The sequence below is a fragment of the Dermacentor variabilis genome, chromosome 9 (assembly GCF_050947875.1).
Source record: "Dermacentor variabilis isolate Ectoservices chromosome 9, ASM5094787v1, whole genome shotgun sequence".
In the NCBI taxonomy this organism is placed as follows: Eukaryota; Metazoa; Arthropoda; class Arachnida; order Ixodida; family Ixodidae; genus Dermacentor; species Dermacentor variabilis.
This window is the reverse complement of record NC_134576.1, coordinates 148,219,262-148,245,418: the sequence shown is the minus strand read 5'-3', so window position 1 is coordinate 148,245,418 and position 26,157 is coordinate 148,219,262. Positions and strand designations below refer to the sequence as shown.

Below are 26,157 nucleotides of genomic sequence, written 5' to 3'. Positions count from 1 at the left end.
GAATAGGAATTCCCGGGTACGTAGACCGGAGATGGGCTATCCACCCTAAGTTCAAACGTGTGCGCTGCGGTCTGGCGTAGAATGACACTAGAATGACAGGAGTCTTCACTGGTCGTGTCAGGACCCCGACAACTTCTTGATTACCACTACACCATGGCTCCAGGTCAAGCACTGTGTGAGCAATACGCGATGATATATAAACTGCAGCTTTTCCCGGAGCTGAAGCCATTGTAGTAGCACGTCTATCTCTAATAGATGGGTTATGATACCCATTAAAATTGGATAGGGAGCATAGCTTATTATGCTCTTGAATAAGCAGTGCCCATACATGTAGCTTATTGTATTGAAGCTTGGTTTTAATTTCTCCTAACTTGGAGTTGAGGCCCCGACAATTCCACTGTAGAATTCCATCCTGTGACAGCTGCTGCAGAGAATTAGCCATGATGCAGGCAATTCTGAATGAGCAACGTTAGTTGTGCAAGTTGATCTAAAACTGCTGTCCAAACAGCTTGGTTGACCTGTGGTGCCGGACGGGATCCAGGCATAACGGTGGGATTCGCAGTGGTTGATGCGTCACGTGTCGGTCCTATTTTCTGACGACGCAGAATTACCAATTCTTTGTGTTTGCGGAGTCGCTCAATCTCTCTGGCCAGTGCGTCTATCCGAGCGTCAATGTCATCATGGTCATCATCTGACTGATGCAGAGGTTCCGGTAATTTCTGTTTCTTTGTCTGCGACTGCTTGCCACGTTTAGATAGTGGACACAAGTACTTGCAGCAATCTGCAAGAAGAAGTAGGCAAATTTGTAGCGCATCTTTGTGATTCTGCCCCCAGACCCGCTGAGATGCCCTCGACAACGTCAGGGCATGTTACAATCCATCTTACAACCCATTTCTTACAAAAATCGCCCTTTGTTTCCCTCGAACGAGAATCTTTACATCTACAGGTTGTTTCACATGCTGCAACTGGAACTACGAAAATCGATCAAGACGCACGCGTCGCAATGCGATTTTTAGAGGGGCCTTTCACATGATTACGATTTCAACAATGTGACTGGTGCGACGCCCAGGGTTGCTTGCTGTCAGGTTTTGTGGCACACCCGGGATACTTCTTTTATTGTAATGAAGAAAACGCGTACATTATACTATTGTTGACCTGTCTTTATTCGGAGCAAATAATATGCGTGTTTTGTGACTTAAAAAAACGTTTTCAAGTTTAAGTTTCCTTTGCAGTGCGCAACGGCGGTTTCTGTAGTTCACTGCGCAGAGGCATGACGTACGAACAATAGTTGTTCGCAGCTAATTGTATAGCGCTGTGTGTTGTCTCATGTGTCTTCTCCAAGTTGTTCTGGCTGCTATACAACAAATTACAAGATGACCTATCAACAAACCCATGTAGCTAACCTCACCGCATATGAAGTATTTGGAAGTCGGTCGCAGTGAAGTCGTCGTGTCAGCGGCGCAAGATCCTCGCGCTACCAGTGCTCAGCGTGAGCTTCTGGAGGAATGACGTGTGTACGTTGCTCGTGGTGAGTTCAGAGGCTCCTGAGGTTGTGTGTCTGAAGGGAGGGGTCTTTGCAGCTCATATGCTAGCTGGCATAGTATCTTGTGACCAGGTTTTGAGCTCTTGAGGCAAAGAATTTGTGCCTCAGGTTGCACCTCTATATTATTTAGGTGCTTGCTCGTGTGCTCTTTCTCGTAGAGGTCTTCAAGCTCGGTAAAGTTGAAAAGACCTGTCAGTAGTACCCGTATGCCTGTGTTTGATGAGTTGTCTCTTTTCCGCTGGCTGTAATTCATGCCGTACAACCCCTTGGACACAAGTACTCCATCTACGACTTTCCCTAGTATCCGCTCATTCAACCACTCACCCCCCTCTTCGCACGGCCTTTAGATTATTCTCTTCACCAGGTATACAATTTGTATCCACGCGTGGCATAATTGTGTTGCCCACGTGCTAACTCTGCCGTCTTGGCTTTAAACTAGCTGAGGACTCGGAGATGTTGACTTGCGGGTACATTCGCCCGGATATGTGAAGCCCAACGTGCAATCTGAGGTAGTTCTTGATTCTAGTTTTATTTCCGACGTAGATGTAAGCTGACTTATCAGAAAGCTGGATGCCAAACAGGCTAAGAAAGCCCGCAACGTTGTCGAGAGCTTCTTAATTCATTCTTGATTCCTGTATAAGATAGCTTTCCCATAGACTGCAGTACTTCTCGTAGTATGTATGTGTTCAACAACACATACATACTACGGGTGGGCCAAATGTACCTCCAACACTCACCTGGAATTTTATTTCTTTCAAAAGGTTATGGTGGAACTTGAGTGATCTACGACAAATTTTCTTGCTCATTGTTCCTCCTAATAGAGTAGCGTGCGGTAATGCATTAGATGCCTCTTCACTCTATTTATTCTTTTATGAGCAATATTACGCAATGACCTCTAATAAAGTTTGTGCTCGTTACCCCCCACTCATGCCTTCCAGAAAGAACAGCTCTTGAAAAAGGTTTTCTTTCTGCTGTGTGCGTGATATAATATTAGCATTCATGTCTTTCGGCTTTTATGTATCTGTAGAATTAGCTACCTGATTGAGTACTTACTGTGTCTGATCATGCTTATGTGTGCAGTGCTGTGGAACAACGCATATTGACGCAATGAATGTTTTCCACAATCGAAATATCGGAAAGATGCTTCTTTTACAAACGTGCCCTTTGCTTTCGGTTGGTGTTAGTATTGCTAGTTATATTTTACTTATACATGCACTCCCTATGCAATGGCCTTTGGGTTCAATAAACGATGATTAACTAAATCTAGACGCAAGAGTTTTGACTCGTGTCGAAAGGTGACTGCCACGGCTTGAAATTCAACCATTCACCTTGTGTTAGTAGCAGAATGCCATAACCACAATGGCAGGTGAATGAATTGAAGAACAATTTTGTTGTCGAGATATTTGTGTTCATTTTCCTGCCTGTACCTTGGTAAAAAATTGCAAAAAAAGTGTGCCATAACACAAATGCTGCTTGGGACCATTTATTGTATAAACTGCATATTATGTAAAGTTGAAATGCAGAAATTTCTTTAAAATCCCAGGGTGAAATGGTATTGCAAGTAACATGGTACTTTATTGCTTATAGAAGTAGTAATGACAGAGTATATGGTTAATAGTGAGTTTACACACCAATAAACGTGATCACAAACTTAGTAAAAACTGTTATTAGACGCATGTTATGTGTGGATATTTCTGCACACTTGATTAGCTGTGCACGTGCGAGAACCGTTTATACTTACAGGATGCAATTATTCACAGGAAGGAATGCAACTGGCTGACTTCACTGCACAGTTTTGATTAGCCGTTGTTTCACCTACATAAGAAAAACCTATTTGGATGCTTTTCGCATTCTTGCACGAGTTTTGCAAGACGTTGCGGGAGGGTGCCTTGTCACAGTGCCACTGTAGCAAGTCAATAATGTTATGTAACTGTTTAATTACCGTTCAATTTAAAGCAAGAGTTAATAGGTGTACCGTAAAGATACAAAGTTCGCAACATTTTGAAGGCTTATGAGTTTCAGTGCAGGAGAAAAATTATCCATCAGAGAAGAGATGCAACTTAAGGTGCATGAAATATTCGAAAACAAATTGACGACGCTGTTTATTCAAGCCAGGGAATTAAATATGCTATCGTAGAAAATTCACTACGATAATCTGCATCTTTGGCAGGTCACATTTATTAAGCAAGTGGGGTAAGGTAACCTTTCAACATGCATTGGGAAATCTACGCGTGAAAAATCCGACCGGAAAAGAATGCAACTAAACTGTCGCGCGTTCTGGTGCTTTGATGTGTTGTCATTTGCCCTTGCCGAGATTGCAATTATAAACTGCTCCGTACGCACGATTTTTGTGTGCTGCTCAAGGAAAGAAAATTGCGACGACCCCGAAAGGCCCTGTCGTCTGGTGGGGATCGAACACCTTGCAGTATTGGCCACTCGCAAAGGTGTGTCTATAGCTTACGAAGCAAACGTGAAAAAGCATTTCGTTTGCTACGTAGTGTGTCAGCGAACGTATAGAAATCGGAGAATGGAATCGGTGGACAAGTTCTTTATTCTCCCTTCACGTAGGTACCGGATGCGGGGATCCACGTCTCCGCGCATTGCACTTGCTGAGCGAGACGCCATTTCCCAAAACAAACCGCGAAGTAGCTGTCGGCGCAACTTTGACGGAAAATCGCAGTGATCGCTGCGACGGTGCGGCGCTGCGCCCAATCGGTTGGTCGCAGTCGAAAAGGGGCGAGGGGGTCGGCACTGCCACTGCGATTTCCGTCGCATTGCGACGAAAATCGCACCTCCGGTAAGACGAAAATCGCATCATGTTAAACATGTTTATGTCTTGCTCTCCTCAAATTTTGCCGCAAGTAACATCTCGTACTCGCCATGGTTGCTCAGTGGCCATGGTGTTGGGCAGCTGAGCCCGATCTGAAGTTAAGGCGCTAAAATGACGGAGGACAAAGAAGAAACACACATACACACAGGGCGCCACTTCCAACAATGTTTAATCAGGAAAAAACGCCACTGATTTATACTAGGAGCGCTATCACAGTTTCTCAGGGCGCATTCGCGTTCAGGTAAAGCAGGTCTTTGCGTGACAGTGATATGCATGCAACACTTACGCAGTTATCAGCTGCTTCAATGATCCTTTTGGCCTCAATTATTAATCTAACCCATTTGTCATGGCTTCTGGCAACCACAGCGCAGGCGTGGAAGTCTGGCTTACATTGGCAATTTCTACAATGAATTGCCAGGTGGCCCTCCCTCCCATTGTTCACTTTGTTATTGTGTTGCCTCAGCCTGTCATTCAGGCACTGCTCTGTTTGGCCCACGTACTTTCTACTACAATCTAAAGGAATCTCATAAACAACTCCTGCCTGACATTCTACGTATTTGTTATCGCGTTTTGTAGCACAGGCCGGTGCCTTGCGGGAATAAGGGTTGGTCATTCTACAGAGCTTAGAGAGCTTGCACGGGGCAGAAAACACGACGTTAGCTCGCTTTGCAATCTTCTTCAAATTATGCGACATGCGGTGTATGTAGGGTATGACAGCAACTTTTTCTTTTTCGCAGGGTGACTCCTGGTCCGGTTGGCGGATTCGCGACTTCTTCGAGATTGTTTCCGCTACGGACACTAAAACAGGTTGCGGGTCGCCTGCCTCTTCCAGGCGGTCAGTCTGCTTAAGGAAACTCGCCGCAGCTCGATGTGGACAGGACTTCATAAAAACATTCAGCAGGCACATGTTAGCAATGCTGCGTTTAACTAGCTTAGAGTGAGAGGAACTAAAAGGTAGCAGAGGTTTAGTAGCCCGAGGTTCATACTGCCAACAGACGTGGTTACTTGCTAAAAACAACCTAAGATCTAAAAACCTGATGGAAGAATCTACCGAAAGTTCGTGGGTCACTTCAATGGGGAATAAAGTCTGCCTGAAGGTTGTCAATGTTTGACTAACGACTGCTGCTAACGACTGATCCTGCTGAGCCCGAGTTCGCAGGATCAAATCCCGGCCACGGTGGCCGCATTTCGATGGGGGCGAAAACACCCGTGTACTTAGATTTAGGTGCACGTTAAAGATCCCCAGGTGGTCGAAATTTCCGGAGTTCTCCACTACGGCGTTTCTCATAATCAGAAAGTGGTTTCGGCACGTAAAACCCCATAATTATTTAAAGTAACGTCTCATGTCAAGAAGCGTGCCTGCCTTCTTATTTATTTATTTATTTATTTATTTATTTCAATACCTTCAAGGCCCAGCCGGACGTTACAGAAACGAGTGGAAATAAAAGGGTTTAATCATAATACAGCAAAAAAGAAAACATTATGAAAAAACAGCAATAAAAAGCAGAAGTTTACGCTAAACGCAAGGACACAACAGGTAACCATGCAGATTATTCAAATACATAGCTACACATGATTTCAACATAACCCGCCGTGGTTGCTCAGTGGCTATGGTGTTGGGCTGCTGAGCACGAGGTCGCGGGATCGAATCCCGGCCACGGCGGCCGCATTTCGATGGGGGCGAAATGCGAAAACACCCGTGTGCTTAGATTTAGGTGCACGTTAAAGAACCCCAGGTGGTCAAAATTTCCGGAGTCCTCCACTACGGCGTGCCTCATAATCAGAAAGTGGTTTTGGCACGTAAAACCCCAAATATTATTATGATTTCAACATTCTCAAATATCTATGCATCCCCACAGAAAGGACGCAATGTGCTGCAACTCATGAGCCGGCCGTATTTTTTTAACCATCGGGTGGTCGTCCTTACGTTTCTCTCGGTTCTTTTTTACGTAAACGCTCTTGGACCCCTTGCAGGTCCACCTCCATGAAGTTCACGACTCCCAGAGCGCGAGTGGACACGGACTGATTTTAAAAAAGGGGGACGCCCCACGGCGCTGTGAACTGAAGTTTATTTGAAAAATTTGTCTAATATATAAAGCATAATAATCTTTTCCCAGCTCCTTAGCATAATCAAAGACAACTATCTAGATAATTATTCAGATAACCAGGTGGAATGAAGCTTTACCAACTCGTTCGATTTTTCGTCCTACTGAATGTCCGTGAATTAGCCTTACTGAGTGTCCGCGTTCTAGTTACTAAGGTCCAATTTGATAACATCTTTCCAGACAAGGCTAAACATTTGTCCTGCCGATATCTAAGTAGTCTTTCGAAGGACCATCTTGCACACCTTGAAATAAAGACTGCGCGGCCGATGAATTCTCGTACAAAAATGAGTTGATTTACCATTGATGTATTGTTGGGTAATTGTTTAATCAACGGACTTTCAACAAAATTTTAAAAGTTCGCCTATGAGCGCGACATTTGACAATTTTTATGCCAAGCATTCTTTGCCTCGTTCTTGTCCCTTTGCGGTAGGTAGGCAGGTTCTTTTTTCGGCTCGCTTTCATGAAAAGTAAATTGTGTGAGCGACGGTGGCATCGAACATCAGCCGCCGCGCACAGCAGCCCGGCGCTTTCCAAAGCTGCAGCCACTCGGCGCCCCGGGTGCCTTGGTCGTGCTTCGCGGCGCAGTGTTGCCAGGCGGTGCCCTCGTTCGTGGCGATTTACGCGGCGTAGGAACTGCGACGTTGAACCAGCTTCACGAGTGCCCGCAATGTTTTAACATTTGCTCGCCGGCCTACAAGTCCCAGTGTCGTTTTTTGCATACACCAGATGGCATAGCTGTAAGTAGAATCCGAAATGTGCACGTCTCAAGGAGCAGGCGGAATTCACTTGCAAGCACGGTGACCGAGCGAGTGTGGAGTTCCCCAAAGGGAGACGCAGCGGCAGCGCAACTGTGAGGCGGACACTGAGCATCGAACGCGCTGTGGGAACCGTGGGATGCAAGAGCGCCCAGGCTACAAACATACACCTGAGAGGTCTTGGAATTTCCTGCGCCTGTCTGGAAAGCAAGTGGTACTAGAGATCAAACAACAAAGGCCCTTTGAGATCGCAGCGCGCAGCCGCTATGACCATTGACTTGAAAGAGCTCCGGTTTCAGCAACAACCCAGAGTAAAAAATAGCCAAGTGATCTCAAAATGTAGCCAAAAATAGCCAGAGCCAAACTTTTCGTGAGCGAAAAGTAGCGAAAACATAGCCAACGTTTGGTTATGTTCTGCAGGTGTCTTGTAGATAGTGTCCAAATTTCGGCGCGTAATTCCGGCTCCAAAATTACTTCCGGCACATACAACCAGCCCAACACTGCAGGCCTCAAGATGTGCATAAAGAATTCGAGCGAGAGCTGCCACTCAGACGTGGATTTGGACGCAACTTGTCACAATGAGTCGAAAGATTTCCGATTTACTCATGACGTTATTGGTATTTACAGAGCCACGTTCTGAGCTAACTTCAGTTAACGCTTTGCTTTACCCGAGGCATTTTTCTATCAGAGTCTGGCAAAATATTGCCAGTTCCAACCTCAAGGTTCATCTTCGACTAGTCGCGATCGAGTGCGGTCACCTTTTGCTTGATTAGTGTGGCCATTTGACTTTCTCTTGACGACACTAATCAATTATTTGATTGATTAGTGTGGTCACCTTTTGCCGGGTAGAGGTTAACTGCGCCTCGATTTGCGTTGTGGCTAACGACGCGGTGCACCACAGAGGCGCAGTGGTGGCGTCGATCGGCAAAGAATACAGCCGCCCGTGAGCTCCCCTTGTCACTTATCTCCGCTAAACCTACCGCAGTAGGCATCTTCATCAAACGTGACGCGTTGCCGTTGAAGGCGCACTGCACGCTTTTAGGAGGCGTTAACCAAAACGTGCTACCGTTCTCTGCTGCCTCTTTGAGCTGCATCGATGCGAATGAGCGCTGCTTGCAGAAGCGAGAGGAGCACTTCGCGGCGCGTTGGCGCCTCAAGCTAAGCGCCGCATTCGAGCACCGTTTGCGCGGCGAGTAATAGCGCGTGCACGAAGAAACAGCTCACTGCACAGACGGTAGAGCGCACAAGGACGTGTACACGACGCGCTGCATATAAATCGCGCGGGACCATCGGAGCCACGCGGACGGCGCATGCTCAAAGAAGCGGCGCCAGTTCTCGCTCGCCGTGCAAGCCCGTTCAGGCGCGCATCGCTCTCGGCGTGTTCTTAAGTCTGCCTTGCTGCTGGACCTCTGCCGAACGATTCGGATTGCTGCTTGCTATCAGCGGTACGCTATAGCATGGTCTTTGGTTTTGCGAGAGAGCCAGGAATATATTTCACTACTGTGAAACAAACACTGTGCTTATATATCTCAGGTAACATCTACTGTAGCAACCCATTTCTTCCTTTTCGCGACGGCTCTCGTAAAGAAACGCAAATTTCTACAGGCCGGTATGCTGCTTACTACTATTTAATGCGTAGTTAGGTGTAGCGTGTGGCAGATTGTTAATCTCCTTAATCTCATTTTCTGTGCGCATTGCCCTCTCGCAGGTTACACGTGCAGCAAATGTCCAGGTGCTAACGTGTCGTACATCGAGAACAGCTTGGCGTCGTTCCTTGCGAAGAGACCTCAATTGATCCGCGGCTGATTCACCAGGAAGCTCTCATCTCTGTTGCCACTCTCCGTCAAGTGGGATTTTTAACTATTTTTCGGGCTGTTCTGTGGTGTGATAGCTGCCACATGGACGTTGTGGTAGTTCCTTTTTCTTGTGAGAATGTTTGTCAGCCTAACCAAATGATGCCTGCGTACTTAAAACAACAGCGCGAATAGATGAGGACGATGAAATTCGTACGAACACACACAAGACGCCGACTGAACTAGAAGTTTGTTTTTGAAGACGGAGGTATTAAACACATTGGCCAACTTTACAAAGATAAAAGCCATGGATGCGTGTCAAAAATAGCCAGGTGCGATAAGAAAAAAAAAAGAAACGGAAGAAAGCCATGTCATATGGAGTAAACATGCGTCAAAAACGAAAACTGAAATATTTATTGTATGAGTGGTACTACCTACAAGAAATGCTCTATGAAAAACAGCAACTCTTTTTTCACTGAGAGCAACAGACGGCTTGGTCATGCATTTGTTTCGTTCGTGATCAATAAAATAATGCTTCCGCAATTCCTCTGGAGTTCTTGTCTTTGTGATAAAACGAAATTACCTTTTTCGCTCTAAGGGGCAGAAATAATGATTGTTTCATCAGAAAGATCACAACACAAGAGGAATTATGGAATCATTATTCACGAGTCGTGAGAGTTGCTGCAGCATTACCCGTTACGTTGCATCGCTTATGCAACAAATCTTTCAGTTTCCATGTGTTTTTTGTTTGCTTTTGGCGCACGTTTATTCTACAGCACACGCGCTCCGTTTCTTTGTGCCACCGGGCTATTTATAGCGCGCATGCATGGCTTTTCCTTTGTAAAGTTGGATAGCGTGTTTAAAATGTCTTTCTTCACGAATAAACTTCTAGTCGAGTAAGCGTTCGTGTGTGTTCCTACCTTATGTCATCCTTGTCATCCTTGCGCGGGTAGTTTGTCAAGTATGTGCGTACACCAAATTGCGCAAATATCCATAGAATTGACACATGTAGTTGTTTGCATTGCTTATTTCTGCAAGAACACTATAGGTTCTCATCTTCTGTTTGTTTTTAGCATTGCTGTACATTTTTGTAGTTCAATTTCAAGAGTCCCTTGAAGCAGCCAATAAAAGGGATGATAACTTTATCTCTATGTGTAAGGTCTATCAATTTTATCCATGCGAGGTTTGACATGTCACATACCTGATTGTAGGTATGCAAGCGTTCATAGTTTTTCAACACACTAAGCTACATTTTTCGATTCTCATGACGCTGCTTTGTACTGTGCTACATTCTCCAGGTGCAAAAAGTTTCTATGTGCTGTAAGTGCATGTGTTATTTTTGTATATCCTGGACAAAAAATTGTCATGAGCTTAAATATGCATGTATATCGCTCTCGTTCTACTTTTCTCAACGCGGGTGCTGTAAGTCCCTCTCTCTTTCAGCTTCGTCCGAAGCTTTGTGCAGCGAAATTCCGCTAGCCTATTATTGATATTTTACCAGTGCAAGGGAGTTAAATGGTGTTTTGTATGTGCATTTATTTGCGTTTTTCCCTAGCTCACCAATCTGGCTGCTCAGTCATTAGAACTTTTTCTCATGCTTTATAATGAATATTTCTGGGCTATTTGATGCTGCAAATGCTAGTGACCATTTATTCCGCTGTTGGAAATTGTGTTAGTTGTGTGTTACTCTCAGTTTTCTGTGCTAGATAAGTATTGTTCCCTTACTTACATCATTGATAGCATTCGCTAGCCTTGCCTTAGCTCTTTATTCACAGAGGTACCACTTATTTGCTGGATATGGTGGAAAAGTCCGAAAGGAGTGCTTTGATTAGCTTTGTGCAAGTCCAGGAAAATTAACTGGAAGTGAGCTCACCAAATTAATGAAATGCCAACAATAGACTCTTCTACACTCCAAGTTATTATAAGAAATTAAATGCTGTGGAGTTAGTTCTTGACTTGTGGCAGGGAGATAAGCTGCGTTCTGTATATAAAGGCTTTAAAAGTTTGCTTCTGAAGGAAGCAAGTCTGGATCGTCAGAAACGCATGATTCAGGTGCTCCTCACCATGCCCAACAACTTTCTTAATGACGTCTCGTCAAATAATAACTAAGTTGAGTTATGTCACTTTATACAATAATTGGGCAACATGAAAAAATATATATCTCGAAGGTAAAAATCTATGAATACTTTGTTTAGCGCAAAACGACAGACACAAGAAAGACGACCAGGACAAGGCGCTACTCTCAACTTACATCATTTTATTGCGTCACTCCTTTATAGACCGCTCAAACCAAAGGAACATGCGCAGTGAGCACCATGCGGTGGAGCCACCAACATCCCATCCCAAGAGCGCACTCATGCGACAGAACCCAAAAAACCAAATTCAGCGCTGTACAAGGTTAAGGAATGCACACTAATGCACTGTGACCCCAATGACTGAATAAAAAATGCTTCCGATAACTCTCGGGCAGTGGTGTCACGGCTCTTCTTCAAAATCGTGGTATCACGAAACATGGCTTTGCACTTCCATGTTTTGCAATGCTGAGCCAAATGGGGACCTGTGCCTGTTGGTATGGATCGCTCATGTTCTCTAAGGCGCTCGTTAACACAGCGACCTGACTGCCCTGCATACACTTTGCCACATGACAAGGGAATCTTATAAACCACACCGACGCTGCAATCTACAAACTTCGCGTGGTCCTTTTCACAATCAGGTCATTACTTGTTTTATAAATACGGCTGCACAACATTGACAGTTTCTGAGGAGCGGAAAACACTACCGGAATTTGGTATCTAGTGGCGACATTCTTTAGATTGTGAGCCACTCTGTGGCAATACGGCACAACTTCAGGCCTCTTCTTTTTTGTGATGCAGTTACTAAAATCTAAAAGCAGCATATGAGTCTTCTCTGGTACTTCATTAGATTTAATTGTGACAGAAAGCGTATGCTAAAGCTTGTATATATTTGAGTGAAGTCATTTGTTTCCAGTCTATTTGTTTTATGTTCTCACAGGCAACCGTAAATTATCCTGTGATGCGTCGGTGTGTGAAACATTTTAATGTAAGGCATTCAGAGGTATTTTGTGTGTTCACACATGCAAGCCAAGTTCAAGAGTTCATGTGTTGAAAGCTAGTTACTAGAATTCCTTATGCAAAAAAGAAGTGAGGCGTGCAGACAGGACACAAGAGTAGAGAAGTGGACAACACGAACTCCGACTATCAACTGAAGGGAGCACTGAGGCGAAAAAAGAAAGAAGACAAAACTCATCTGCGCATGCTCAGGAATGGTAACACCACGCGTCAGTCGGGTACACGTGCCGGTCTACGTGAGAGATAACTGTTAAGGCACTTAATCTCTTTCTTATGTAAGGTAATCGAAGGCTGACTCACGCACGCACTTCCACCATTATAGATATGCCATGCCTCTACCATAAGACGCGTATCTTCATTCTTATGCCTGTACAATATCGCGCATTCATCTAACTCTGGCGTGCAGTTACAATCTCGGCAATGTAGCGATACATTAGAAGGCGATCCACCGGTTAACGACCTTTTATGTTCCATTAGCCTCGTATTGATACACCGTCCCGTTTGCCCTACGTACAACTGGCCACAGCTAAGGGGAGTTTTATAAACCACACAACTACGACAGTCAGTAAAACTGTTGTTCTTATTGTGCTTCACTGGACAATTATCTTTTCGTTTTTTGCCTTTTACCCGCTCATTTTTATTCTGTACGGCAGAGCATATCTTACCTAGCTTATTGGGAGCAGTGAAAGCAACATTAACATCATATCTACTTGCAACTTTTTTCAGCCTGTGCGACATTGAAGGAATATACGGAATAGCCACTACTCTTATTTTTGCTATTACTGCTTTCTGTAATCACGTCCGTCCCTCTCGAAACCGACTTCTTTAGGCGCTCAGCCACAGTGGCCGCCGCTACACTTGGATAACCTGCTTCTAATAGGCGCCGGACCTGCGCATTAAAACTGGCGCTCATTTTGTGCATGCAGGATCTGGTGAGGGAAGACTTAAGGCACGACATCGCAATTCCGTTTTTTACTACTTTGGAATGCTTGGATTGAAAGTTTAGCAACGGCTTCGAAGATCTTGGGGAGTACTGCCAACAAACACGATTTTGCTCGAAGATCAAGGAAATGTCAAGAAACTGAATCACGCGTCGCTGAGGAAATTCCTTGGTAAACTTTAGTCCTCCCCCATAAAGTTTAAATTGCTCACTTACTGAGGTAGCAGCGAAATCGAATTCTTCCCTATTGCAGAAAATCAGGCAATCATCAACGTAATGAAATATCTTGATAACGCTACCACCTAAGGTTTTCTCTAAGCAGTTGTCAACCTTACTCAGGTAAATGTTGCTAAGGATAGGGGCAACCTTTGAGCCAATACAAATACCTGATTTCTGCAGAAAAACGCCATCTCTCCACCCAATCAGCGTCGACTTCAAGTACATTGAAAGAATTTCTAGAAAAACTCCCGTGGAGACACCGCATCTCTCAATAAAAGCCGACTCTTGCACTTATTCTTTATTGCACTCATTTGCGGAATTTAGCAACCCGTCATGCGGCAAGGAATAATACAGGTCTTCGATATCCATACTAAAAGCTGTACAATCACCAGGATTTTCCTCTCTCAAATACTGAACTAGTGCCTGAGAATTACGTAAGCAAAAGGGGTCTGAAAAAACTAGTGAAGCTAAGCAGTTCTCTATGTAAATAGCGACACAGACCTGCCACGTCCCTTTCTCTGACACTATAGCACGAAAAGGAATTTCTTGTTTATGGGTCTTGGCAGAGAAAAACAGTTTTAAGGTGAGGGATTTAGCTTTCTTGACATTACAGACAAGCCTATCAAGATTATGCCTTGACAAGAGGTCAACCGCACGTTGTTTGTACTATCGAAGGCTTGAGTTTTACTGGCTGCAAATTCTTTTCTATGGCTGAAATCGCTTTTTCTGAAAACATGTCATCTGGCATAATTACGAAATAACCTTCCTTGTCAGATATTACTGGTCTAAGTTTATGCTCTACAAGGTAATGAACTTACGGTCGGACAGGGTCAGGCGTCTTAAAATGAGAATTTGATTGTTTAACGCTAGCAATGCAATCCAAAATACAGCGTGAGCGTTCTTCTTCCGGGACGAACCTGGTTATGCAGCGCGGTATGCTTAAAACGTCAACGGGTTTTATGTTAGGCTTAAAACAGTGCTTAGGACCTAGAGCAAGGGTTCTTCTATGGTTATCACTTACGATGGCGTCTCCAAGAACCAGTACGTTATATGACGGGGAATTATTAGAAAGGTGTTTCCTCTTACTTTGTTGAAGCTCCGGAAGTTTCATCCTCCATAGGAAGTCCGCGTGTTGCACGGCTAACTTATTCCAGTCGGCGTAGGGGCGGTTCCAATGGCGACCGTCTCCCAGGGCCGCGCAACGGACCCTTAGACACTGCTGGTAGAACCTAACTTCGTGCCATGATTCAGCGGAAAGAATAGCTCCAATCCTCCTGGCATGCCCAGTTGATGGTTGAAGGAAGCCGCGCATCATTTGAACTTCCAATGGGACGACACGATTACGACTAAACCACGACATGGTTCTAGCGCGGAACATACATATCGCAATTAAGGAAGCTAACGGAGCAGGATTGTGCAGATAAGTAGGAGAACATAGAAAAGGGCTCAGAGTACTAGAAATGAAGCTTAGAACGACAGAAAGCTGAGCTAGTTGGTAAGGATTCATTACGCAATAAAGAAGTGAGGCGTGCAGACAGGACACAAGAGTAGAGAAGTGGACAACACGAACGTCGATTATGAACTGAAGGGAGCACTGAGGCGAAAAAAGAAGGAAGACACAAAACTCATCTGCGCATGCTCAGGAATGGTAACACCACGTGTCAGTCGGGTACACGTGCCGGTCTACGTGAGAGATAACTGTTAAGGCACTTAATCTCTTCCTTATGTAAAGTAATCGAAGGCTGACTCACGCACGCACTTCCACCACTATAGATATGCCATGCCTCTACCATAAGACGCGTATCTTCATTCTTATGCCTGTACAATATCGCGCATTCATCTAAGTCTGGCGTGCAGTTACAATCTCGGCAATGTAGCGACAGAGGGAGAGAGAGAGAGAGAAAACATTTATTTATCATGAGTTTGGGCGACTTCCTCGCAGGGTGGAGCCCTTAGTTCAGGGCCCCATTGGCTCGCGCCACTCCGCGTGCCCGTCAGATCAGCCGTCGCTGCTTTTGCGGGTCTGAGCTGGTCAGCGCAGTCTCCCAGGAGGAAGGGGAAGCTGAAGGAATAGGGGAGTAGCCCGGAGGGTGTGGGCACTCCCAGGTGCAATGATATACTGTGGGCTTTGCTCCACAGTAAGGACAGTATGAGGGATATTGTGTGGGGTGGAAGAGGTGAAGATAAAAGAGGCAGGGAAATGAATTAGTTTGAAGCTGTCGCCACGCGACGGCATCTTCTCGATTAAGGGAATTATGTGGTGGAGGGAAGTGTCTCCTGGTGTCTCTGTAATATTGTAGAGTTTCAGTGTAGTTCAGTGGTTCTGTCGGTGCGTCGTAAATGCGATGGTTATCTACTCGATTTGCTTGATTAAAGGTTACGGGATGTTCCAGCATTGAGTGAATTGGAGGCAAAAAGAGACAAGTGGATAAGCAGTGACGTGCAAAACGAGTTCATTGAGATTATGGCGCACACGATCCAGCGGTAACTCGTTAAAGACGCGATTTCTAGCCCCTTCTACGGCATAATAGCTGACGAAACAACTGATGTCACAGGTGAGGAGCAGTTTGCCACTTGCGTGCGTTGAGCTGACAGGGAACTTAACGTCCACGAATACTGTTGGCCTCTACAACGCGCCAGGCTGACAAGCTTTAAATTGCCGTCAACTGTAGGATTTTGCACCTTGATTTTCACAACATTCGTGGCCAATGCTTTGACGGGGCATGTCCGGCATGTTTTGCAGGAGTTCAAGATTAGCGATTCTCAGCCGATATCTCTGTATGTACATTGTAGTAACGACTGCCTAGATCTTGTACTGCAAGAAACTAGTATGAGGTGCGATATTGTTGACGGTGCCTTGAGTACCGTAAAATATCTTTCCAAAGTCATTCTTGAATAAAAAAACACAAACGTGTTTATTAGTCTATTGTACTTCCCTCAGTAGGGGACACCAGAGTCCAAGTAACACTCAGTTAGATCCTTCAAGGAGCAAGCTCGATGGCAAAGAGCAAAGCCATTTTAAATGAATATCAAACATTCCTGGAAAAGCTTGAAACGTTGTTGAGAACAAAAATCTCCATAGCTCTGTTTGGCTAAAGTGAAGAACTAGTAAGTGTCCTCTAACGCTCAAGGTATCGTACTGCTGGTGTGCAAGAAGCTGCAGAGACCCTATGCGAGGCAATGTACCGCGTGCATTCTGAAACCGCGTTTCAGGAGTGGTGGGACATCTCGGCTGAAGCAGCCTCGCGCAGTGGAACGCCTACAGAGCCGTCGAGGAGGTTCGTGTCCAGCAGGCCTCTCCCACCACGTGCACTCGATCCAAAAGCCGCACTGCGCAAAGAATACTTTGAGGCGATCGAGCGTATTACGAGGGACAAGCAGCGCCGCTTTGATCAGCCTGGCAAGAAGCAGCTAGTGTAATTAGAAGGGCACGTTGATTGACGCCACAAGAGGAAGACAATTCTCGACCTGAACATGAAGGCGTGCACGCAGCTGGTCTTGATCTAAGCCATATTAACATTTACTCACAAACTTCACCAAATACTTGACCGTTCTTCTCTTGCCGATTGCATCTCTAGATCTTCAAAAGCCTTTGACAAAGTGTGTCATAAACTTTTACTTTATAATCTAAGCAAACTAAACCTCGATCTTAACGTTCTAAAATAGATTGAGTCATTTCTCGTTAACCGTTCTCAGTTCGCAACAGCTAGTGGCCATGACTCACCTCATAGGGACGTTCAGTCCGGTGTTCCACAAGGCTCCGTCCTGGGACCTTTATTATTCGTTATCTATATTAATGACTTACCTTCAGCAATAACTTCTGACGTACATTTACTTGCAGACGACTGTGTAAAGGCCCTGAGGGTAAATAAATAAATAAATATGTCGGCCCAGCTTTTTTTCCTTCTAGTTTGTCCACTGTCGAGTCTTCATCAAATGAAAGCGTTTCGAAGGCTCTGCAGGCAAAATCTGAACAAGCTGAACCTGTAGCTGTAGCTGAACCTGTAATTTCGGCAGCGCGCTCATTCAACGCTTTACGTGGAATGAAAAGTGATTTGCGGAACCGCACCTTCTCGCTTTGCACGTTCGCAAAGAAAGGACTGCCACGCTCAACTTAGAATACGTGATCCAAGAATTTGTCACGAGGACGGCTGAGCGAATGGCCATTTTTGGTCTTTGAGGCGATGAGTAAGGTGCGCATCTGTCACCGTACCTTTGAAATACGGAACTGGCTGCGTGCACTAAGTATGCGTGCAGCCATCTCTCTCTGCTCGTTACCTCTGCCTCGAATTATAGGACGCGAGTCCATAAGCGGGCCGTTTAGAACCTTGTGGTGAAGCAACACAGCCTTGAATAAGCTTGAGCGCCCTTGCGAGCAATGCATACCACGCTTCGAGCACAGCGGCGATCGGATTGCGGGTCGTCCGCGCACTCTCGAGCAGAAAATACTTTCATCGAGCTTTGCGTGACAAGGAGGACTGATAACCCAAAGTTTTCGCTTGTAAGCCGATGCGCTGCTTCATCATTACTTGTATACAGAGCGTTTCACGTAACTTGAACCAAGGATTTTAAACAAGTGGTTAACCGCAGCCATGTGAAATCAACATATGGTTTGTCGTCGTGAAGCACTTCTCAAAATTTTATTTTTTCATATTCCGCTTAATTAGGTAACAAACGGAGATCAATTCAACTTTTTTAAATATTCGCTCCAGGGTCGAGTGCGTTTCCTTACATTGTAGAGGGGGCTCGGGAACGACCGATCCAATTCTTTGTGACAATTAACTTACATGCTGCGTGGCGATTCTTTTTCGGAGTTGAAAGAAAGTCCGCGAAATACGAAATGAAAGCGCGCTCATACGCTGTCGCATACTGCAGCGCCCTCAACCGCGCTCCGAGCGAAGTTCGCCTGTTGCCGCCGTGGAAGGCGCACCGCGAAGCCGATGCCTAGAGCCGCTCACTTCGCCACGGGGGCGCATAACCCGTTTCAGGTGATCCGAAATGGGGTGAATCAGGTTCATTGAAGAGCCGCACATAAGCTCTGGCACATGTATCGACCGTGACAAGTTGACGCGATGAATGGCTTAACTTTGGTTGAATGGCGCATATCCAATCGCACATACCCGTGACCCAAGTTGGCCCGACGATTGGTTTCGAATGCAGCTCCCTCATCACAGCAGCCCGATCTGCTCTCGCCTTTAGACCACGGACTACCGAAGGACACGAGATCGCAGGAAAACGGCTAGAGAAAGGCGCCATTACACGGACGGGCAGCTCACCAATGGTAATCGCATTAAAATAGTTGGACATCTGTGATGTCATAGAGACGAGCCAGCACTGCGGTGTCGGCGCGAAGTGTGCCGGCTCTGCTGTGTGCCCGTAGTGGAACGCTGGCCTTCGGAAGCATCGGTCGGATCGCGAAATTATGCGCAAAGCTGTGTCTAATTAGATTCCTACACGTGCGCGTGTAGACCGGGCATGGTGCGAGTTCATACAAGGTTCCAGACTAGAGCGACGCCCTGACGCCAAGACTCGAGTAAGAACGTCGTCTAAACGCGGTACTGCTACCACAGTGCAGTGTTCCAGAATACCTGCAGAGGTAGAGAAAACAAAGTAAACCGTGTGTATGACAACAGTAACAAAAAAGGACGTTTATTCATAGAAGAAAACAAAAGCTACACTCGGTGGGAACATCACACTGAGACCAGAAGATAAATAATGTGCGACCACGCACGCGACAGTGCGCGCCGTCACACGGAGATTATCTGCGCTGCCAGCGCCCAGATTATCGAGCCACACAACTCCGTCCATCCACGCCTAGAGCGAGCGGAAGAACGGGTGCAAGTCGAAGCCAAAGTTGAAGCCGGCGTCCTCGTCGGCGGTGCGCATGCTCAGCACGCGCTCGACGTGGTGCACGAGGCCGTTGCGAGCGGCGCGGTCGGCGCGCGACACGCGGGCGCCGCCGAAGTAGACGTTGCCGCGCAGGCTGCGCTGCGTGGGCACCGCGCCGCCGTCCAGGTTGCGGTGCTCGAGCCGGCTCAGGAACCCGCTGTGGCCGACGCCGCTCGTGCACGCCATCTCTGCGGGGACGCGCCACCGTTGGTCGCTTGTCGTGTAGTTGTGGATGGGAATGGTCGCGACGCGCAATGTGCTTGCAAGTAGCCATCTGACTGTGTGCAGCAGCCGTAAATTCGTGTACAGATGTGTCAGTGCCATGCAGATCGTCGTGACTGGCATCAAAGCTCCGATATACACGTGTCGAGCATGGATTCGACTTTCTGGTGTTTGTGTAGAGGACACACTTTATGCCGTCCTTGGTCTTCAGTTTCGCCTGTTCATCAACATAACATTAATCTTCGTGTAAGTTATCATGTTCGCAATCTTTGGGGTCAGTCTTAGAAACTGCTTCTCTACATGTCCCTCCCCGAATCTCCATTGCAGAGGAAACCCTCCCCGCGCGCGGTCGTCGCACTAGCGCCCACGGCACCCAACTTACCCATCCACTTCTTCCTCATGCGCTTGTTTCATGGAATTTCTTCTGTCCGCTCTATTTAGCTAACATTGTATAACCATTAACAAATTCGGTTGGGGAAAAACTAATGTACTCGCGATGAAATAGTAATGTCAGCTTACGTAATCTTTTTATGGTTTCTTCTGTTCCTACACATATCGGTTCCTCACGTGCCTACGACAACCAAACTGATAGGCCTCAGATATGTTAACGTGCGTGCAACAAGTTGGAGTATCCGAGCCCGCATATCTCACCGGGCAGGACGTGCTGCTTGACTAAGGCCTGGACCTGCTCGGGCTGCAGAGAATCCAGGGTTCCCCGGGGCAGCCGGGCGAATGCACTGTCCGTCGGCGCCAACACCGTGAAGGGACCAGCGTTGGACCGGAGCTGCTCGGACAGGCCGGACTCGCGGACAAGCCGCGCGAATGTGCTCAGCTCAGGGTCAGACTCGATCACCTCCAGCACGTTGCCGGCGGGCGGAGTCAACACCTGAGGTCGGCACAGATGAGCAAAGCGAGGAGGTCAGAATTATTTGATGACGTCACCGAAAGAATGTGCTTTACTGTTGTGCGACCGCATCGCGTGGCAGTGATTGCGTGTGAATTGCGTTAATGCATTGTTCGTGACATTTCGGCCGAAGTAGACGAGTGCCGATCGTGCGGGTACAATGAGCAAAAAAAAATAAAAAATATTGGTCGCGAGAATTGTCGCTTCGGCGCCCTGCTATGCAGACGCATCTCGAAGATGGAAAAGAGAGGAGGGGCTGTCACAAGTGCCAACTCATACGCGTGCGCACAAAAGCGGAAATGGGAAGAGAGAGAAGAACGGGGAAAGGCAGGGAGGTTAACCCGATGGTAAATCCGGTTTGCTACCCTACGCTGGGGAGAGAGGGAAGGAGGAGGGCCGCAACCGGGCGCAAATTTGGCGCCGACGAAAAGGTTTCTTCCGCAAGTTCTAAGCCGCGTAAGAGCAACTCACAGTTTCACTTGTTACAATTTTAAACACTTTAAGCCACTTGAATGTGCACACGTCGCCCAACCCTTGGTCGAACGTGCGCGGTCTACCAAAGGAAACCGCAGCCGGAACCAACGGTGGAGGCAGAATGCACTTAGCGCCAGCAGACCTTGTCGATGACGTAGACGGCTCCCCCGCAGACTGGGCTAGAGGCGCTGAGCAAGCGCGCACATTGCGCCGTCACGGTGGGCCGCTCGAAGGAGAAGAGGCGCGGGAAGATGTTGACGCGGATGGGGCGCTCCTCGCCCAGCGCAGTGCCCACGAGCAGGTTGTTGAAAAAGCCCCGAGGAGAAAGCATCTGGCCCGGCACGGTGTGGTAGCGCAGAGTCTCGGCCAGCCGCTCGCTCTTCTTCAGGTCCTCCCACTCGGACAGCGAGATCTGCAGCACGACAACGTTTGGCTCAGCACGGTACAAGGGCCGTCGCTCGACGTGCAGGAGGTGCGCGTCGCATTCAATGCACCCCCACGGACTGGTTGCATAGAACCAAAGCAGAGTTTGCACGCTCCACGTAAAGAAAAATGTTGCGCCTAACCAAGGGACAAGCAGAAAATGACACACCATTTCATTTGCTCTCGACGAGTACATTTACCCATCCTGCATGCGCTCATTACTCAGTTTACCACTTGGAATCATTTATTTTTATTTTTATGTTAGCCTATGCGTCTGAGCATTTGTTTCAGTTAAGACCTTCCTTTTCGTTCCTCGCCTGCCTGCTGTAGAAATACACCGAATTCCGCCCTAATGAGGTGTAATGAACGGTTGCGTCAAGAGCGTTTAGCAGTTTGAAAACTGGGTCTGGTAGCATTCCTATATTATCGTAAACTGGAAGCTCCAGACATCATAATCATCATCATCAGCCTGGATACGCCCACTGCAGGACAAAGGCCTCTACCATACTTCTCCAACTACCACGGTCATGTGCTAATCGTGGCCGTGTTATCCCTGCAAACTTCTTAATCTCATCCGCCCACCTAACTTTCTGCCACCCCTTGCTACGCTTCCCCTCTCTTGGAATCCAGTCCGTAGCCCTTAATGACCCTCGGTTATACTCCCTCCTCATTTCATGCCCTGCCCACGCCAATTTCTTTTTCTTCATTTCAACCAAGATGTCATTAACTAGCGTTTCCCTCACCCAATCTGATATCTTCTGATCCCCTTAACGTTACACCAATCATTATTTTTTCATAGCTCGTTGCGTCGTCCTGAATTTAAGCAGAACCCTTTTCGTAAGCCGTCAGGTTTCTGCCCCGTACGTGAGTATTGGTAAGACACAGCTGTTATACACTTTTCTCTTGAGGGATAATGGCAACTTGCTGTTCATTATCTGAGAATGCCTGCCAAACGCACCCCAGCCCATTCTTATCATTCTGATTATTTCATTCATGATCCGGATCCGCGGTCACTACCTGCCCTAAGTAAATGTATTCCCTTACCCCTTCCAGTGCCTCGCTACCTATCGTAAACTGCTGTTCTCTTCCGAGACTGTTAAACAGTACTTTAGTTTTCTGCAGATTAATTTTTAGACCCACCCTTCTGCTTTGCCTGTCCAGGTCAGTGAGTATTCCAATTGGTCCCCTGAGTTACTAAGCAAGGCAATATCATCGGCGAATCGCAAGTTACTAAGGTATTCTCCATTAACTCTTATCCCTAATTGTTCCCAATCCAGGTCTCTGAATATCTCCTGTAAACACGCTGCGAACAGCATTGAAGAGATCGTATCTCCCTGCCTGACGCCCTTCTTTATTGGGATTTTGTTGCTTTCTTTTTGGAGGACTATGGTGGCTGTGGAGCCGCTATAGACATATTTCAGTAGGTTTTCATACGGCTCGTCTACACCCTGATTCCGTAATGCCTGCATGACTGCCGAAGTTTCGACCGAATCAAACGCTTTTTCGTAATCAATGAAAGCTATATATAAGGGTTGGTTATAATCCGCACATTTCTCTATAACCTGATCGATAGTGTGAATATGGTCTATTGTTGAGTAGCTTTATAAAATCCTGCCTGGTCCTTTGGTTGGCAGAAGTCTAAGGTGTTCCTGATTCTATTTGCGATTACCTTAGTAAATACTTTGTAGGCAACGAACAGTAAGCTGATCGGTCTATAGTTTTTCAAGTCCTTGGCGTCCCCTTTCTTATGGATTAGGGTTATGTTAGAGTTCTTCCAAGATTCCGGTATGCTCGAGGTCATCAGGCATTGCGTACACAGGGTGGCCAGTTTTTCTAGAACAATGTGCGCACCATCCTTCAACAAGTATGCTGTTACCCGATCCTCCCCAGCTGCCTTCCCCCTTTGCATAGCTCCCTAGGCTTTCTTTACTTCTTCCGGCGTTACTTCTGGGATGTGAAATTCCTCTACACTATTCTCTCTTCCATCATTGTCGTAGGTGCCACTGGTACTGTATAAATCTCCATAGAACTCCTCACACACTTGAACTATCTCATCTATATTGGTAATGATACTGCCGGCTTTGTCTCTTAACGCATACATCTGATTCTTGCCTATTCCTAGTTTCTTCACTGCATTTAGGCTTCCTCCGTTCCTGGGAGCATGCTCAATTCTATGCATATTATACTTGCTTATGTCAACTATTCTTAGGCTTGTTGATTAACTTGTAAAGTTGTGTCAGTTCTATTCTAGCTGTAGGGTTAGAGGCTTTCAAAATCACAGGCGCACATTTATAGTTAAGAGTTATTATAGAGACAGCCACATATTTATAGTTAAGAAGTGGTACGGAATATAACTTTTCAGGTCGACACCATTCCATCTCATTACAGCAATAGTCCAACAGTAGCACAAGTGGACTGTGCTAAAGCTGAAGAAAAAGAAGACCATCGAAAGAATTACGGATGGCGGGGGAGGGGAGATGGAAGAGAAAAATAAACAAGTTCGTAACGGCGACATGGCGCTTGCTTCATCTATTACCCCGATTCTTGGCCTTTCCCCCTTAGCGCGTACGAGCCTTAAAGGAGGAACATGCATGATTATCATCATTTATTATGCGCGGGCATGTTACATATTTCGACACAGCCGACCTGCTTACCTCCTTCAGGGCCTCCTCAGATGGCGCGAAGAAGGTGAAGTTATCGAGCGCCTCGAACGACTCGGTCAGGTTGGCCGCCTCGATGAGGTGGACGAGGTCATTCATCTTGGCTTCTCGCAGCGTCTGCACGAGCGGCTTGCTGTCCTGAGACATGAGGATGTGGTCAAGCACGTGCAGCACTCCATTGGTGGCCATCAGGTCGCGCGCGGACAGCGGGCTGCCGTCGGCCAACAGGCGGTCGCCGTCGCGGGTCAGCGTCACCGGGTCGCCGTTCGCGTTGCGCACCCGCGCCGATCCGGGCACGGCTGTGGTGCAGATCACGTGGTTCAGCAAATGGCCTCGAAGCAGCTCTGCACGGCGGAAGGCATCGGTTGAGACGGCAACGCGAGCAGGGTTAATGGTGCACAATGTGATCGTAATGCGAGAAACTGCAAACAAATTACTGAGCGCACGATGTATCGGAACCTTGCCTGACAAAACTATACTGGTCAATACGCCCCCCTACGTCTTCACATCTACACTTCACGTCTCCCACTATAGCGTACCTCATAACCGGATCGTGGTTTTGGCACGAAAAACCGCGGAACTGAATACCGAACTGCGTTCAATTCTTTGTGCCGCGCACTCAACAAGTTAGTGACAGCACCGAGAAACTAAAATTGGAGGACGCATAGGTTTCACCTTTACGAGTATAAAGCGATGCCATTCAAAGATCCCAGAGTGCTTCTCGCGCTTCCCGGCAACTGCAGCTTATGTGACCCTAATGTTACCGGGAAACCCTGGCGGCGAACGCTATGCACGAAGGCGTAGCAGTTTGGGCGAGTTGGTATGTCATGACTTTTTAGGCTTGTAGCGCAGCTCGGAACGAGCAAAAAAGGAAGGTGGAAGGGGTAATGAATAGGAACGGAGAACAAGGTGAGCGCTAACTTCCAACTGATAGTTTATTTCGCGACTCAGAAGGCTATACTTATACACTCAGCAAATCATGTGAGTGTACAAGTATAGCCTTCTGAGTCACGAAATAAACCATCAATTGGAAGTTAACGCTCACCCTGTCCTCTGTTCCTATTTATTATGCCTTCCACCTTCTTTTTTCTCATTCTGAGCTGCGCTACAAGCCTAAAAAATGCTAAGCACAAAGGCGAACTTTCTGGTAGAAACGCCGCTTCTAGCGTGGGCCGCGATAGATGGATGGATGTTAGGAGCATCCCCTTTGGAACGGGGCGGTGAGTCACGTCACCAAACTCTTGTTAATCTATTGCCGACTGTCCCACTTATGTCAAAAAAGAAATAAAAGAAAAGCAAGAAAGAAAAGTAAAAAAACCACACTGAGTTCCCATGACCAGAGTTTACGCCTCCGTTGTTTGTCGTTTCCCTACTTTTCACATTCTTCATATTCATTTTCATATCTTCACATTCTAATAAAACATTATCCATCATTTCCATAGCGTTACCGCAGCAAGCACACGCTTCTTCCTTCTTATATCTCGCTTTATAAGTACGTGTTCTACAGCATCCCGATCTCGCTTCGAAAAGTAATGAGCTTCCCTTTGAGTTATCATAAATTGTTTCTTTCCTGATTTCTTATTTCCTCTTAAGTAATTATTCATGGCAGGCTTATTTTCCACTGCCGCCACAAATGAGATTGTTTCAGCCTCTCTGACTTTCTGCTTGACCTTCTTTCTTGCTGTGTTGCCCACACTACAGGCCGCATACTTGCTGGTAAGCTTCCTAGTTCTTTTCCTCCACTGTGAATCAATGTTTTTCCTGTTCATATACCTCAACACTCTTCCAGCCCAGTTACTTTCTTCCACATTCCTCAGTCGTTCTTCATAATCGATTTTATTGTGAGCTTCCCTCGCTTCAAAATTTGTCAAGTCCATATCACCTTGTATCCTCTTGTATCCCCATAGCGCTCTGTGTTTCATTATGACTGCATTTCTCTTCCCCTTTACTGTTATTGTTTTTTCTTGTTTTTCCATATATCTATTGCCTTCGTTTATCCATATGCCAAGGTATCTATATTCTTTGAGCCGAGGTATTTCCTGGCCCTGTATTGCCACTCTGTTCACTGTTTTCATTGAACACCTGATTTTCAACGCTAAATTTCAAACCTACATCCTCGCCTTCCTGTCCACAGATGATGTTCACAAAAAGCCAGACGTTGCACATCACTTTGCTTGTTAGCTGGCAACACAATTTCGTCCCCATACACTAAACCTGGAAGCTGCTGCTCTACTACTGTACCCGCCTGTTTGTATGAGAGATTAAACCCGATATTACTTCCCTCCAGCGCCCTCTCCATCCTCACCATGTA

At 46.5% G+C, this 26,157-nt stretch overlaps 1 protein-coding gene across 1 annotated transcript in view; it reads right to left on the bottom strand.

Moving 5' to 3' along the window:
- Positions 1-18,896: 18,896 nt before the first annotated feature.
- LOC142557815 (transforming growth factor-beta-induced protein ig-h3-like) overlaps positions 18,897-26,157 on the bottom strand; it is a 74,195-nt gene continuing 66,934 nt past the window's right edge. Inside the window, exons 8-11 of the mRNA XM_075669964.1 lie at positions 23,841-24,190; positions 20,906-21,175; positions 20,037-20,271; positions 18,897-19,351 (exon numbers count right to left, since the gene is read on the bottom strand). Coding sequence (XP_075526079.1) covers positions 19,089-19,351; positions 20,037-20,271; positions 20,906-21,175; positions 23,841-24,190 — 1,118 coding nt within the window. The 3' untranslated portion in view covers positions 18,897-19,088. The remainder of the gene's footprint in view (positions 19,352-20,036; positions 20,272-20,905; positions 21,176-23,840; positions 24,191-26,157) is intronic.